Here is a 17,050-nt window from a genome sequence, read left to right as displayed (position 1 = left end):
GTCTTAAATAGCCTTCTAACTAGATCAATCTACCTGACACTTTCCTTATTTATATTTTATTATATGTTGGACATATTGCCTTTAAGGGCTTTAAAATGAAGGTTTCTTTGTAGTTTCTAAAAATGCAAGAGCCATTTTGTCCCTTACAAACACAGCTTGACATACTGACATTAGTCGTGGTAATGTGAGATTTGAGAACTTTTACCCCGACATTCAAAAATATTTACACTCTATTTCAGGGAGAGTGAGCCTTCAGTGCTGTTAACTGTTAAAACGGGGTCTAATTGAGAAGCAAAAGTTAAAGTTAGCATTATTGGACTTTAATGGGCTTTGGAAGTTCTTTGGATATCACTAATTATTCCACTAATATTTCTGCTTCCATAGTATTCATTTAGGCAACAGAGGGGAACAGTTATTTAGGCTGTGAGAAAATTAATGGGCTCACCTACTCCCCTGTATGATAGAAGCAGTTATTTGGTGATTTTCTCTTAATGTTGGGCACCTGTGTGCATTAAAATTTCCAGATGAGGTCTTAGAAATGCATAAGTGGTTTCCTGTGTCTTAACCTTCATTTAAAAATATAATTACAGCAAATATAATTATAATATTCATTTCTGACTTTCATTTTTTAAAAACAGCTCTAGACATAACTTTCCTGATTTTGCTCACTAAGAGAAACTCACAAAAGTCAGTGAGTCAGATCTTCCAGAGTCACCTCTTCTACATAATAATGGCTGTGTCAGGAACCCAGTATAAAGTTTTGATTATAAAGAAACTGATGTTATAAATAAAGTGACATTCATTCTTTAGTAAATTTGATTCACTTAGAGTTTTCATGATAGATCAGTTTTAATTTTTAGACATTCGTTTAGCCAAACTTGTTAGATGTCCCCTTATTACTATCTAAAAAATGATGGACTAGATTTATAATTTTTTTCCCCTTTCATAGAATATCTCTATGAATGTTTTCCCATTTTTAAGGAAACAATGCAGGTTATATACACAATAGTTTATTTATTTAAGAAAAAACCTCTTGGCTCTAACCTCTTGGCTCTTTTGCTCCATTCATGCTTGAGTTCACTAATGACATTTTAGGCAAAGCTTTTCCTTCCAAACTGGTACTTAGTCCCGCAGAATGCATCAGGCCTAACTTTTGCTCTGTCATTTAGTTCACTAATACTCTTGTGCCCTATGCCTAACCTTCTAACAACTTCATTTATGAGCTTTTTATTTCAATTATTTTTTTTTCATTTCTAGAAAATATATTTTACTTAAGTTCAACTATTCTCATTTTATTTGTATTTTAAAGATCACTGTTGTTTAGTGGAACATATTGTTCATTTACTTTATGCTCTCTGTCCACTAATTCAAATATCTAAAGCCTTTGTGGGTTCGACTTTCATTTTTTATCACAACAGACTCTTTATTCGTGGTATTTTGTTTCTTGTTCATTTTGAGAATTATGTGACTTTAAGTTTTCATCTTTCTTGCAACTTATTTGTTAGAATTCTTTGAGGCATATGTTGGAGGTAGCTGTTTTGAAAAAGTGCTTGCTTCTGTGAGGAGGCTAGGCCATTATCAAAGACCAGTTTCTCAAATTCTCAGTTGTGGGTTTTCTGTTCATTCAGGTAGAGCTCAGGACCACCGAATTTACAAATTGAGAATACTGTGGTTTATCCTTGAGTTGAGGGAATTGGTAGTGTGTGAATGAAGGCTACAAACTCCGATGAAGGCTTGTGTTGGTTATGGATTGAGTCTCAAGGAAGTTTTGGGGTTTTTTTGTTTTTGTTTTCTGTTGTTGTTGTTTGGTTGTTTCTTTTTTCTGCACTGCATTCAACATCAAGGTTTAAACCAGGCAGTTTTCTTTTTAGTTTTGGGTGGTAGTGGCAGTGGTTGCTGGAAAGGAGAGATGACTTTCTCATTCACCCTTAAAGTGAGAATTTAGCATTCTTGAGAGTGAAGTCTTTAGACTAACTTCTATGCGTGGGCCTTCGGTCTTGCCTCCTATTCTCTGAGCCACTCAAGACCTCATAAATTAAATTTTAAGTTCACCTAGATCAGAAGAAACCCTCTAGGTGAAACTACCATCAGTACTAAGCTATTTGTATTCTTGCTTTCTCTTGGTTGTTGACCTGCATATTTATTATTGTCTTTCTATCTCCTTGATATGTCTAGGAAAAATTCTGAAGATCATTTATCTAGCATTTAATGTTGTTTTCACTGGGATTTTAGTCCTGGTACTTATTCTGACATATTGAATGTAGTGGTTATAGTATAGGTTTTAGAATGAGACTTACCCAACTTTGCTATCAACTATCTTTGTGATTACGAGCAACTTACTAATCTCTCTGTGCCTCCATCTCTTCACCTATAAAATAATAACAATAAAACTTACTCAAGGGCTTCCCTGGTGGCGCAGTGGTTGAGAGTCCACCTGCCGATGCAGGGGACATGGGTTCGTGCCCCGGTCCGGGAACATCCCACATGCCGCGGAGCGGCTGGGCCCGTGAGCCTGTGCTCCTCAACGGGAGAGGCCACAACAGTGAGAAGCCTGCGTACCGAAAAAAAAAAAAAAAAAACTTAAAAGAAGGGATGGCATGAGATTATGTATGAAAAGTATTTACATAGCACCTGGAAAATCATAATAGCTCAATAAAAGTTAGCTCGCCACAGCAGCTATAACATAACATTACACAAATAATGTAAATGGACTTTGTGGTTTAAAGAGCACTTGACAGGTTGTTAACCTGAGACTGACCCAGCCTCAGTCACTGACTTTAAGTGGACCCTCCGCAGTTCAAACCCAGTTGTGCAAGGGTCAACTGCATATAGGTTTTTGTTTTAAATCATGTGTTTATTGAAATTGAATAGACAAAGTTAAACTTAATAAGCCTTTAAATTGATCATAAGTAGAGTACCTACTGGAATTTTTATCACTCATGTTTTAACTTGTTAGTTTCAACTATACTTGGGAGAGAGGGGGTAGATTTGAAAGACTGCTAATGGTTCTGGCAACTATCCTCATGTGTGTTTTCTGAAATAAGATCTTTTCAGATTCCAAAGAGGATCAAACCTACTCAAAGATTAAAAATTTAAAGTGGAGTCATTACTAACAACATACATATGACAGTAAAGTTTTATATATTTGAAAAAAAAAAACCCACAAAAGAAGCAGACTCACAGATATAGAGGACAATCCAGTGGTTACCAGTGGAAAGAGGGAAGGGGAGAGGGGCAATATAGGAGTAGGAGAAAAAAAAAAAGTGGTTATAATGGGATTATATAAAATCATCTGTGTGAAAGTTTTGAAAATTGTAAAGCACTATAGAATTTAAGAAATCTTTCATTCAATTAAAAAAAAAAAGGTCCAGTAAACATGATTTTTTTAAACCCTGTATCTCATTTTTGACAATTTGCTACTAAGGTACTAGGGAAAATCATTTAAAAAAGATATTTCTGAGTTACCCAAACTTTTGTATTAAATGATTATTTGTTTCAGGAAAAGTATATTTAAAAACACCTTAATCTGTTAAGGTAAAATATGGCACTTTGTGGTTATAATAATTTAATAAATTAGGAATAGAGCAAAGTGAAATTACTTGTTTATTGAAATGGAAGTTAATCAGTAAGAACTGTGCAAAGAGGCTTAATATACCAAGCAATCATGATGATTTTTCTTTAACTGCCTTTTCTTTTCTAAATGTGATTATGTTGTGTTACAGGGTTTATTTTAAAATATTGAGGTTTACAATCTTACAACACAAAATTGAGTAGAAGAAGTCAGACAGGAAACAGACCATGTATTGTGATTCCATCAATATAAAGTTTAAAAATAAGCATAACTAATCAATGGTGTTAGAAATCAGGATAGTGGTTTCTCTGGCGAACTGGGTATGGCTGGAAGGACATGATGGACGTTCTGGGATGGTGGTAATGTTTGATTTCTTGATGCAGGTGCTGGTCCATTGGATGTGTATATTTTGCAAATTTTTATTGAGCTGTGTATTTATGATTTGTACATTTTTGTGCCAGTTTCTTATACCTCAATAAAGTTTGCATTAATGGTAAAATGTTTATTTCAGGGGAAATACCTATGTTAATCATAAGTGAAAGGATAATATTCAGCCTAATCTTTGACTGATTCAGCATGTCTTAAATTTGCTCACAGTATATGAAAGAAATGTCTTTGATTACTTAATTCAAACTGATTTTAATTTTAGTTGGGAATGTGCTTTTTATTTCTTATTTTATACTTTGTTAAATGAATAAAAACCTGGATTCAAAGCTTAAAAATAAACACTTTGATAACTATTTTTCTTTCTTTTTTTTCTCTTTAGTGATAATGTGACCTATGTTGGAATCTAATTACTGTTCCTCTAATGCAAAAACTAAGCTCTGCCGTTATGTAAAACATACGGAGCATTTAAAGAGATGAGCTGGTAGCTCGAGCTTGTCCTATTCTAAAGCTGAGAATTTTAACTTACGAATTTCAAGAAATATTTTATCCTGAAGCAAAATATCTGGATTTTTTTTACTTTAAGTTACCTTGTCTAACAGATAAATTTATCCTGAAATGTTTTAAATGGTTAAGCACATATATAGGATTTAAAGCTAGAGATTCAAACTTATGCTGAATCTCAACACACATTTGCTATTATTTACTATTATTGTCATTATTTGTAGCCCAACTTTACCACTTACTTTATAGTCTTTGGCTATTTACATTTAATAAAAAATTCACATTTCACTGCCTTGGTCATATTAGCCTCATTTCAAGTGTTCAGTGGTCATATGTGGCTAGTGACCACTGCATTGGACAGAGGACATGTAGAGTATTTCCATCATTGCAGAAAATTCTATTGGACGGCACTAATTTATGTAACTAGAATAATATATTCCTCAGAGAATTTTAGTTTTGTTGAACAAAATTATTTTTGTAGAATTATTAGCATTGTAATGGTAAATCATAAATGCTTGATATCTGATATTTAACAATAATATTTAATAAAATAAGAATAACCAGATAATAAAAATAGTAATTATAATAATTAAAATATAAATGTTACCCATCTAGTATCATGAATAAAGTTACATAGCCTTGTATAAATTCACTAAAACTATCTCATCCACCATTCCACTTTCAAATATTTCACTGTGACATAATTCTCAAATTGGCATTCTGAAAAATTTCCCTGAAGTAGAAACCATAGAGCCAGGCTAATATTATTATGCTCACAGCTTTATTTTTAAAAAAGTATTCTAAGCAACTATTTCTTTTAAAATTCTAAATGTGAAGAAACCTCAACATGTAGAACATAAGTACCTACAACCAGGAAAAAAAATTGGTTAATCAGGATACAAGCTAATGAAAAAGGAAGCTGGATTGGTATTCTAACCCTCTCTAATTTTGATATGGCACTAACTAATTAGGATCTCTTCATATATATATCTAGATTTAGGGCTTCCCTGGTGGCACAGTGGTTGAGAGTCCACCTGCCGATGCAGGGGACACGGGTTCGTGCCCTGGTCCGGGAAGATCCCACATGCCGCGGAGCGGCTGGGCCCGTGAGCCATGGCTGCTGAGCCTGCGCGTCCAGAGCCTGTGCTCCGCAACGGGAGAGGCCACAACAGTGAGACGCCTGCGTACCACAAAAAAAAAAAAAATAGATTTATTGTTTAAAAGATCTGAACACTGTCCTGTTGTCATTTGAGATATTTTAATACATTATTTTTTTCCCTTTAGGAAGTAGGTTAGATCAAAAGCACAATCACATGCTATGCCTATTACACAAGACAATGTTTAGGTAAACAGTTTCATCCTTACACCATTTTGGATCTCAGCCCAGAGTTGAACCCATGAAACATGCCAATCAAAACACTTGGTTCATCAACTGGACTGAGTTAGTGTCTCTGTCCCTTGTATTCACAGTTTAATAGTCATTATCCTTCTCATAATAGCCATTCAACCCTGTGTACACAAAGTCTATAAATCTATATAACAGCATCTAGAAAAATATAACCTTAGGAGGGCTTTATTGTGTTATTATTACACAAGAAATACAAACTGTCTTACAAACATAAATAAGCCCTTTAACAAAGGTTATTTTTTTCCTGCTTATTTATAACCTGTGTTTTTTCCCTCCTAGGCTACTGATAAAGATACCGGCAATTATAGTGCCATGGCATACAGACTCATAATACCACCAATTAAAGAGGGAAAAGAAGGATTCGTGGTGGAAACATACACAGGGCTTATCAAAACGGCTATGCTCTTCCATAATATGAGGAGGTCTTACTTCAAGTTTCAAGTCATTGCAACTGACGACTATGGGAAGGGCCTAAGTGGCAAAGCAGATGTTCTTGTGAGTAGATAAAACTTCAGATAGGTGGTTACATGCAAGTACTAACCAGGGGTCAGTGTTTTAATTCCTAGAACTTTTAAATGTTTGAAATAGGTCTTCCAAAACATGAATGTGATTAATTTTCATCCAGGTTGTTAATATGTATAGTTTAGAATATTAAAAAATACTTGATGGGTTGTTTTTTTTTTCTGACATTTTGGAAATGTACCATATCGTTTTTAAACATGACTGTGACAGCAATGTCTTAAGCACTGGTTTTCTGTTTGGTCTACAGATCTCAATTTTAATATAAAGTTGGCTGGAGCTACTTAAAATTTTAAAATGCTTCACAGAGTTGTGCTGTAGAAATTAAAATGTATGAAATTTTTATTACTGTTTACTTTTAGGCCTTTTGTAATTAAGAAAACAAAAGGAAATGTATTAGAGCAAATTCATGATCCAGCAGCGGTGACTTCCTTGTTTTACCAAAATCCCCACTGATGACATTGGTGATCCTTGACAGAGTTATATTTGGCTTCAGTCAATAATGTTTTCTACTCTGACTTTTTCTTAGGCTGTACACAAGGTCAGTGGTGGGTCATTACCAAGGGCAGTCTGATATTGGCATTTATTCAAAATACTCAACACCAAAGCATTTATCCTATGGAATTGCTACCAACTTTGGAAGTGTGGATTATTTAGACTTTTTTCTGATGAAATTAGTAAAAGTTATAATTATCATTACTATTGGAAATACTTGTCACATAAAGACAAAATCAAGTATAATTTTTCTTTTGCTGTTTATACCTTACTAAATCTTCAGTCTTCACTGTTCTCCTAATCTAGTTATCAGGACAATATTAACCATCAAATAGATGCAGACTCAATCAAATTTTTCTTAGGTAATGGTGAAGACCAATCACCATAATTGTGGTGGAAATGAAGACCAGAGCACTCTTTACATTTATAACAGTAAAGCTGCAATAGAATAAACAAAGGCTAGTCTAAGCCAAAACGCTTTTGACATAGAAGATATTAAGGTTGGCATAGATTTTCTGATTAAAATAAGATCTGTAAACCTTATATAAAATAATGTTGTCATTTCTCTTCCTGTTATTTAAGATACGCACATTGTGGTCTTTAAGGCAACATAATAAGGATACTACACTATATAATTAAAATATTATATAATTAAAATATTACAATAACATGAACAAAACATAACTATAGGTTATATATGTAATATGTACATAAGCAATGTGAAGTTTATAGATTTCTCATTTGGACTCTAAACTATTGTGAGGAAATTTAAAAGTATATCTTTAAAATTATCCAAAATATATTTAGAAAGATAAAATTTAAGGTAAACATAATGTGATATATTTATTAACCACAATATGTATATGAGGAACCCTTCCGAGCAAAATGATATTTATTATAAAATCAGAAATCCTTTCAATCAAGAGAAGGGAGACGTAGAGAAATAAGATTTAAGCAGAGGGAACAACACATGCCAGAACCAAGAAGGAAGGGAAATCATGACAGTTCTGAATGACTGATAGATATTTACTCAGCTTGGGAGAGTGAGGGAGAGAAAGTGAATGAGAGACAGGGCTGGAGATGGAAGTAGGTGGTCCATATATCACTAAAAGATGTAGCCCATATTAAAAATATTAGAACTTTTTCTTAAAATAATGGGAAATCGTTGAAAAATTTTTAGTAAAGGTGAGTGAAGATATGATTTTTAATTTAGATAAAACTTTCTTACTTAATGCAAATCTGGTTTTCCCCTGAGGCTGCTACTTCTGCTGCTGCCTTCTCAAGCAGTAGCTTTTGTTTGTATTCTTTTCTGTTTTTGTTTGTCACAGACTTCGTACTATCCACTGCTGGAGTAGGATCCTCAATGTACAGCATCACTGCTTCTAGACCCTCCTTCCTAGGAATCAGCCTTGATTTTCATCATCTGACTGTCACTCGCGGCCTCACTTTATTGCTGGGATCTCCCAAGCCTTGGGTCAATCCCCAACATATCTCAATGAGTTCCCCTCTTGAGTTACTGTTACTTTCTCCAACAATCCTCCTGTCCTAAGTTTGAGCAATTTCATTATATGCAGAGATGATTCTTCCAATATCCTGAACTCACAATCTCTTGAATGCCCTTCCTCCAATGGCTTTACTCTCCATCCTACTGCAACCACTTAAAACGTGAGTTAGTTTTGCCATTACCACTTAAGGCACCCCCTCTGTAACCTCCATTTCAAACCTCCCATTCTTTGACCATAATACTAGGTGTGTTCAGCTAACTGCAGCACTCTTCTATCTCCACCAAGACCTTCAGTCTATTTCCTGTTTAGCCTACTATGTTTTCATTTTCCCTCTACCCCTCATGTTTTCTCTTTCCTGCTTGCCAGATTTATAGTACATTATTAATTATTACAAGCACTCAATCACATAAAAATGCAACTTCCTTGCCCTCTTTCCCTACATCACACTCACTTGGAAAAAACATATCTCTTGTTAATTCCAGCTTTCTCCTTTCTCCAGACCTATATCCATGCTGGATGCTTGCAAAAACATGTACAATTATATAGTTAGTCTTACTTTAAATTGATGATGAAAGCCCCCAAGGGAGCTCTTACATTGTCCAGTAACCACATTGTATTTCCTGGTCCATTCATATTCCTTCTCTCCTAGAAGAGCTTCTCTCTCACAATCCTCCAAAGCTTCCTCATCCTCACAATTGCCTAATTAACTGGCATCCTATTTCACTGAAAGATAAAGTATTTAGAAAGATACTTCTACAACTCCTGCCACTAAATCTGCCTACTTACCAGTATTTTCACCAGCATTCTATGCCTTATTTCCTGTTTGTTTAGATGAATTCTCTATGCTTTTTTTTTTTTTTTTTTGGCTGCATTGGGTCTTCGTTGCTGTGTGTGGGCTTTCTCTAGTTGTGGCGAGCGGGGGCTACTCTTCACTGCGGTGCGCAGGATTCTCATTGTGGTGGCTTCTTTTGTTGCAGAGCATGGGCTCTAGGCACGTGGGTTTCAGTAGTTGTGGCACGCAGGCTCAATAGTGGTGTCTCGCAAGCTCTAGAGCGCAGACTCAGTAGCTGTGGCGCACAGGCTTAGTTGGTCCGCGGCATGTGGGATCTTCCAGGACCAGGGCTCGAACCCTTGTCCCCTGCACTGGCAGGCGGATTCTTAACCACTGCGCCACCAGGGAAGCCCAATTCTCTATGCTTTTATCTGGAGCCATTACTTCCACATGTGCAACAGATCCAATTCTGCTCACCAGCGCTAGGACACTGTTTCAGCAACTCTCCTACTTCTTTTATACATTATCAGTAACAATAGCCCCTCTTTATTTGATTATTCCCATAACTGTGCTATTTTTCCTAGCTTCAAAAATTATTAAAAAAAAAACCCTCTTGACCTACATCTCGTTCCAGCTACCACTCCATTTCTATGTTCCTCTTTCCAGAAAAATTCATTGTTAGTGCTAACTCTAATTTCTCACCATCTAATCTCTTAAACCCTCTTGAACCAAAATTCCTCTCCCAACACTCACCCAGAATTGGCTTATGTCAGCATCATCAATGGCTTTCACTTATTAAATGCACTGGTAATTTCAGTCTTCATCTTATTTGAACCATCAGCAACACTTGATTGATTATTACCTTTCCTAGGTTTTCAGGCCACCATGCTCTTATTTTTCTCTTCCCTCACTGTTCATTCCTTCTCAGCCTCTTTTGCTGGTTCATTTTCTGCTCCTGACCTTTTAGTCAATGTTCCGTAGAGCTTGGACGTTAATTCTCTTTTCTATCTGCACTCACTGACTCAGTAAACTCATTCAGTCCAACAACTTTAAAATATCGTCTATAGGGCTTCCCTGGTAGCACAGTGGTTGAGAATCTGCCTGCCAATGCAGGGGACACGGGTTCACGCCCCGGTCCGGGAAGATCCCACATGCCGCGGAGTGGCTGGGCCCATGAGCTATGGCCGCTGAGCCTGTGCGTCCGGAGCCTGTGCTCCGCAATGGGAGAGGCCACAACAGTGAGAGGCCCGCACACTGCAAAAAAAAAAAATATATATATATATATATATAGTCTATATATTAGAAAATGTCAAATTTATATCTTCACCCCAAAGCTCATTCCTGAACAGCAAATTCAAATGTCCAAGTGTACATGCAGTGTTACATTGAATATCTACTAAAGATCTATTTATGTTTCCTAAGCTGAACTCCTCTCCCTCATCACATCTCTCCCACCTATAATCTTCCCAGTTTCGCTTGATGACCAAATGAACTTTGAATTCTTTAGGCTAAAAATTTCTTAATTCCTTTTTCTACTCAACCACACATTTAATTCCTCAGTAAATAATGTTGTGTATATATATGTACTATAAGATACATATGCTACATATGTGTGTTATCGGCACATTTTCCAAAAGTTCCGTTACAATTTGGTTGAACAATCATCATAACTCACCTGTGTCATTGTGCAAACTCACTAACTTGCTCTCATGCTTCCACGCTTGCCCTGCTAAAGTCTGGTTTTAATATAGCAAGTAAAGTGATATCTTAAAATGTAATTCAGGTCCTGTTATTTCTCTGCTCAGAACTTTCTAATATCACCCCAGTTCTTTCAGAGAAATTACTTAGATCATTATAGAAGACTATGAGACCCTTGGTAATCTGGCCTCCAATGATCCGTTTTCTACTCTTCTCCCTCTAACTCCTTCAAACCCAATAATATTGGCCAATTTGCTTTTCCTCAAATAGCCAGAAATGCTCTCACTTTAGAGATTTTGCAATGGCTCTACCTAGAATGCTTTTCCCCCAAACGTGTTCAGGACTAGCTCTCTTATCTCTTCTAAATATTTGCAAGAATGCATTTCACAGTGAAGCCTACTCTCACCATCCTAGTTAATATTGCAACATACTGTGTCATTTTACATCGCTTTATTGCTTTCTTTTTTCAAAAGACTTATCATATTCATGGATTTTCCTCAGAAAAACTCCATGAGGACATGTTATTTATTTATTTATTTATTTATTTATTTATTTAACTCCCTGATGTTATCTCAAGCACCTAGAATAGTTCCTTTTAGTGAGTACTAAATGCCTATGAGTTCAGTGAGTGAATGGCCCCTCTCTTACAATACAGGTTAGCAGTTCTCAAAGTGTGGTCCATGAAAACCTGAGGGTCCCCCAAATCATTTCAGGGCCCATGAGATCAAAACTCTTTTAATAAGGATACTAGGACATGATTTGCCTTTTTACCATGTTGCATTTGCTCTGCTGCTGCCATTGTATGCTTCATAGCCATATATAAACAGAAAAAAAGAAAGCCTGTTTCAACTAAGAATGCCCTTACTAACGCAGTAAAACATTAATTTTAACCAATGTCTACTCTTGACTAAATACTTTTTCAATATTTTCTGTAATGAAATAGGAAGTAGGTATAAAGCACTTCTGGTGTGTATGGAAGTATCATGGTTGTCTGAGAGAAAAGCTCTATGCAAGTTGAATTAGCTGCTTTTTTCAAGGAATAGCTTTTTATTTGAAAAAATAACTTAGAGATAAAATACGGTTATTCAGACTTGAATATTTGATAGGCATTTACACAAAAATGAATAAGGTGAGACTGTCAATTCAAGGAAAACAACTGACAGTATTTATTGTTAATGATGACATTCAAGCCTTCAAGCACAAATTAGAATATTGGGAAGCATGTATTCACTACTGTGAACTTGACAGCTTCCCCATTACTCAAAGACTTTTCTGATGAGATCAGTGGTCATATTAAAGAATTTGATTTTTTTTCTTGATATTGTGTAATGAAATGTGTCAACATTTGAAAAATCTGCAATATTCAGTGAACCAATATTTTCCAAATGACCAATGCAAGATGTTAAAAAGAATTCAAAGATAAAAAATCCATTCAAAGTGCAAGACAGATAAATGTATTTTAATGTAACTGAACATGGTTTTAGATTTCACATTGAAACTCACCTTGAAGAAGCTTCCACTTGAGTTTTGGTGGAGTATTGAAGAAAATATACACAATTATCTTTAAAAAGTTCTTAAGATACCTCTTCTTTTCAAGAAAAGTGAGGTGGCACCAGAGACAGGAGAGATATTGTCCAGTCCAAGCAGTAAATTGTGTGGGTCTCTATTCACTGTATAATATGTTAGCTCTGTGGCTTCCGAGCACTTGAAATGTGGCTAGGTTGCATTTAGATGTACTGTGTAAAATACACACTGGACTTCAAAGACTTAACATGAAAAAAAAAAGTAAAAAGTCTCCTTAATAAGTTGTTTTAGATTGATTACATGTTGGAATGATAATATATTGAGTTAAATGTATTATTGAATTAATTTCACTAGTTTTTATCTTTCTATTGTGATTACCAGAAAATTGAAAATTATGTATCTGAAATGTTTTTGTGTCTCACATTATATTTCTATTGGACTGCCTATCTAAACTACATGAGAATGAATAGAAAAAAGGGGAGTTATAAGAGGTTTATGAGAAAGAATTAAAAGGATTTAGAAGTAATTATGTAAATTGTTAACCTGTTTTTGGAATTATGTGCTACACAAATGTTACTTTTCTTTTTTCCTTTTGACAATACCTAGTAATTTTAATCCATTACAAAGATCAATCCCAAAAATGATAAAAATAATTTTTTGGAAAAACTTTCATTAGTAATTAAGGCATAAAGAATTAAGTGAAGCAACTTTAAAGTAGAATTTTTTAAGTGTTTAGTATAATAAACTGGTGTGTATTTCTGAAAGTATTTGCATAAAGGCTATACTAGAAAAGTAACATAAATAAAGTCTAGTAATCTTAAACATATAAATATCTTTGCTATAGATGGTATAAGAAACCAATGATTCAGGGACATATAATATTTTTGAAAGATCAAAACTTAAGCTATAATAGCTTATTGTCTTCATTTTCATAATTAAACTATGTACCTTCTACATGAATAATATGTCAATACTTTAAGGAGTTTTAAATTTTAAATTAACTATTTATAGGTAGATCTAAGAAAACTACTTTTGTAGTTAAATGCAGTCTGAGTTTTGTATCTTATCAGAATTAGAAATACATTATTGTTTTAAGAGTACAAAAGCATGTTTTCAAAATAATTAAGTTCAGAAAATATTTTTGATAAATTGTAAGCTTAATATGTATATATTCCAGAGGACCTTAAATCTTAATTCATTTTGTTTAACAAATTAAAAATTCCTTTTGAAGTAATTTATCCTTCTGAATAAAGAGAAAGTACTGACAGTCCTATAGAGTTACTTATATCTGCAAGGCCAAATTTTGCTTCCAAATAGAGTCCCTAGCACTTGAATTGATTGCATTCCAACAGTTTACTTGTAAATCAACTTCCAAAACTCAGAACTTATGTACACAAGGGGAAATTTTACCATTTCCCTGCACCAAATATAACTAACATTCTAGTTTTTCGTTGTTCTACAATTAGTGAAAATCTAACAGCTGTGTGTAATAAATCCCTGGGTGTTTGTCTTGGTAGGCTGATTGTGTAACAGAAAACTCTAAAATTTCAGTGGTTTAAACTAACAAGTTTTATTTTTCTTTCACATGACACAACAATGAGAGCATATATGGTTGGGTAGTGTTCTTGACAGCTCTCTTGCAAATGTTTCTGTGCCCTTCTCTATGGCCTCTTTATTCAGATAGAGATTGGGAAAGAAAGGGGAAGTTCACTCATGAGGCAGATTTAAGAATATTTATTTCTTCCTTTCCACTAACTTTCCATTGGTCAAAACTCCACCATACGGTTCCACTAAACTCCAGAGGAAGTTGAGAAATCTACTCTTGTTGAGAAAACAGTCCATGATTACTATTTGTTCCAGGCTGTTTGCTTTTGAGCAGATTTTTTTTTTTACGTTTCCTGGTCCAATGTTAAAAGGAAGGGAAAAAAAGATAAGGAAGGAAGAAAAGAAAGAAGAAAGAGAGCAAAGGAAGGAAGAAAGGAAACAACATTTGCACAAATCTCATATATATTTTTCTAGAGATTTTTACCATGTATTTTTACTACTAAAAACTAAAACAAAAAACAGAAAACAAAACAAAAAAATAACAAAAAACCTTATATGTAATTTCTGTCTGTTTTTTTATTCAGGACCGATACAAAAAGATAAAAAGACAAAATTACAGAAAATCTGTGATAATCCCTAATTCTAATGAACTTAGATTTTTTTTATGTGTGTGGAGACACAATCAAGATTCATGTACATGTTTAAGGGAAATTTAAACATTTGATCCCAGATGCCTGTAATGAGTTAGGGATACAGGATTGGAACTGCCAATGTTAGCGATTTGCTCACAGGTGATAATAAGATAGACACCTGGCTAGTGGGCAGACATGAATTATTAGGCCCACAAAATGGTTTGAAAGATTTCAAATTAGTTGTAAATATTTCACATAGTATTTCTTTTCCTAAAAAATGGAAAACCCCAGGAAATCTGCACCTGTTTTCCCACATGGCAACATTCATTAGAGATGAGTAGTAGCTGACCTCTTCAGAGGAGTTGTATGCTCTCTGATTTGAGAGACTTCCAGTTCTCCCTATTATTTCATACTTTTGGCTACTTCACTCATTTAGGTTACCTGCCTGGTCCCTGAAAACATTTGAGTTTGTGACTCCTGATAGGGCATCTATGGGCAAGTATATTTGCAGCCTATATCAAAAATATATATAAACATGAAGTTATTCCCTAGTATAAATTATATTCAGATATATGGTGCTAAATATACCTAATCCAGAGTATCCAATTCATGGTCCTGGTGTATATGCATTTACACAATTTTAATTGTGTAATGTATGTGCAGCACAGTGTATGATTTGACTTTACAGTTTTTACATCTGTATTGGATAATAGTAAAGATCACATATTCTGGAGATTATGCTTATTTGGGCCCAGGTTATTAATGGCTCTTTGTTTTATTAGTTTTCATATTAAAAAATTGGAATGATAGTCATAACTACCTGATACGGTGATTTATAGAATTACATGAGTGCTAATTCCTGTAGAGCATTGAGAAAAACAGTAAATGATACATTGTAAGCAGAGAATAAATGCTATGGTTTTTATTCCATTTTTCTAAATAAGAACATAGAATGGACTCTAAATGTTACATGAAAGAATGGATTCATAAACAGCTGTTAAATTAGTTCATCTTGGCCCTCTCTGTAAGTTTGTATGTATATATCTCTTTATCTACACAAACATAAAGTTGGCTAAAGCAGACATGAATTCTGTATGTGGTGATTTCATGGAATGAATTATTCTTACTATCCATATCCCAGATTCTTAGTCACAATGAATAAATGATCTCTTAGGATTTATAAAATCTGAAAGCTGGGTTTTCCATTTTTCTGAGTTTTCTTAAATAACCCAATTAAAGAAACATACAAAACCACCTTCGTTTATGCTTTTGTAAAAGCCAAGAAAACAAACGCAGAACCAACAACAGTCGAAGTCACTTAGGGTTCTATAACTTCTAAGTAAACAATTAGTCTGTCATTCTCAACCTGCTTCAACATACCTAGTAGAGATTGTGTAGCTAGAAATATCATTTATTCCTAAATTTATAAATGGGAAACCACTATGCATAGTAGGGAAGGAAAGATGTTAATTTTTGATTATAGAAATGCTAATGAGTAAAAGCCAAATGAATTCTGTTTTTTCTTCTTTCAGGTCTCTGTGGTCAATCAGCTGGATATGCAAGTCATTGTTTCGAATGTACCCCCTACTCTAGTGGAAAGAAGGATAGAAGAGCTTACAGAGTAATGGTTTTTCTTTACTTATATGTTTATTTTCATATGGCTATAGTTTTTATTGAATTAAGTCATTTTAATAATTATAGTGTTCAGACTAAACATATATTTTATAATACCTTCTTAAAAACAATTTAGCTCACTCTTTTCTTGAAATAGGTAGCTTCATTTGGAATATGTGAAGATTCTAAGAGTACGTTCAAATAGGAATGAAAATTAGATGTGAGAAGATCTTATTATTCAGAATGCTTTGACTGATGGGTCAACATAAACTCAAAATGCTGCATATAACAAATAAATCATAACTTAATTATTTGAGTATATGTCTTGATTTTGTGGCCCCAGATTCTTGAAAAAGCTCATTATCTCAGTAATCCAGCTAGTCTGGGGAATGCTATTTCTCAAAGTGATGTATCTAGATGGCTAAAGCTTATTCTTTTAAAAACTAAGATTGCTAATTTTAAACAACATATATTTAAATTATTCTAAAATATATGTTATTCCCCTCTGCCTTTTGAACAGTGTGTACACTGTACATGGCTGAATATGTTATTGTTGACAAATTGTGATTATGAATTCACAGTTGTCTAATATTCTAAATGTTATCAAGGATTATTAAAATGTCTTTACTATTTCACTCTTAACTACCCTAACCTAGCCTTCCGTCATTTAATAATTTTATAGTTGTATTTGTTAGTTATCCCTTGTCTTCTGTTGAGTTCATGTTGACAGATGTCAATTACTGTCAATTTGTCTCTTTTGAGCAAAATATCTTACACTTCCAAGTTGCCAGAAGAAGCTTCAGATAGTCATACAGCTAACCTTTTAGTAATTATGTGTGAAATAAAATACAACAGGCACTGATTAAGGCATGAGAGACT

The 17,050-nt window shown here is 34.2% G+C and overlaps 1 protein-coding gene across 1 annotated transcript in view; it reads left to right on the top strand.

Moving 5' to 3' along the window:
* PCDH15 (protocadherin related 15) overlaps positions 1-17,050 on the top strand; it is a 1,039,293-nt gene that overhangs the window by 976,540 nt on the left and 45,703 nt on the right. The window contains exons 29-30 of the mRNA XM_067710150.1: positions 6,147-6,362; positions 16,090-16,178. Coding sequence (XP_067566251.1) covers positions 6,147-6,362; positions 16,090-16,178 — 305 coding nt within the window. The remainder of the gene's footprint in view (positions 1-6,146; positions 6,363-16,089; positions 16,179-17,050) is intronic.

The sequence above is a fragment of the Pseudorca crassidens genome, chromosome 16 (genome assembly GCF_039906515.1).
Source record: "Pseudorca crassidens isolate mPseCra1 chromosome 16, mPseCra1.hap1, whole genome shotgun sequence".
NCBI lineage: Eukaryota > Metazoa > Chordata > Mammalia > Artiodactyla > Delphinidae > Pseudorca > Pseudorca crassidens.
Note: the sequence above shows the minus strand (reverse complement) of the source record. Positions and strands in the feature narration are given on the sequence as shown.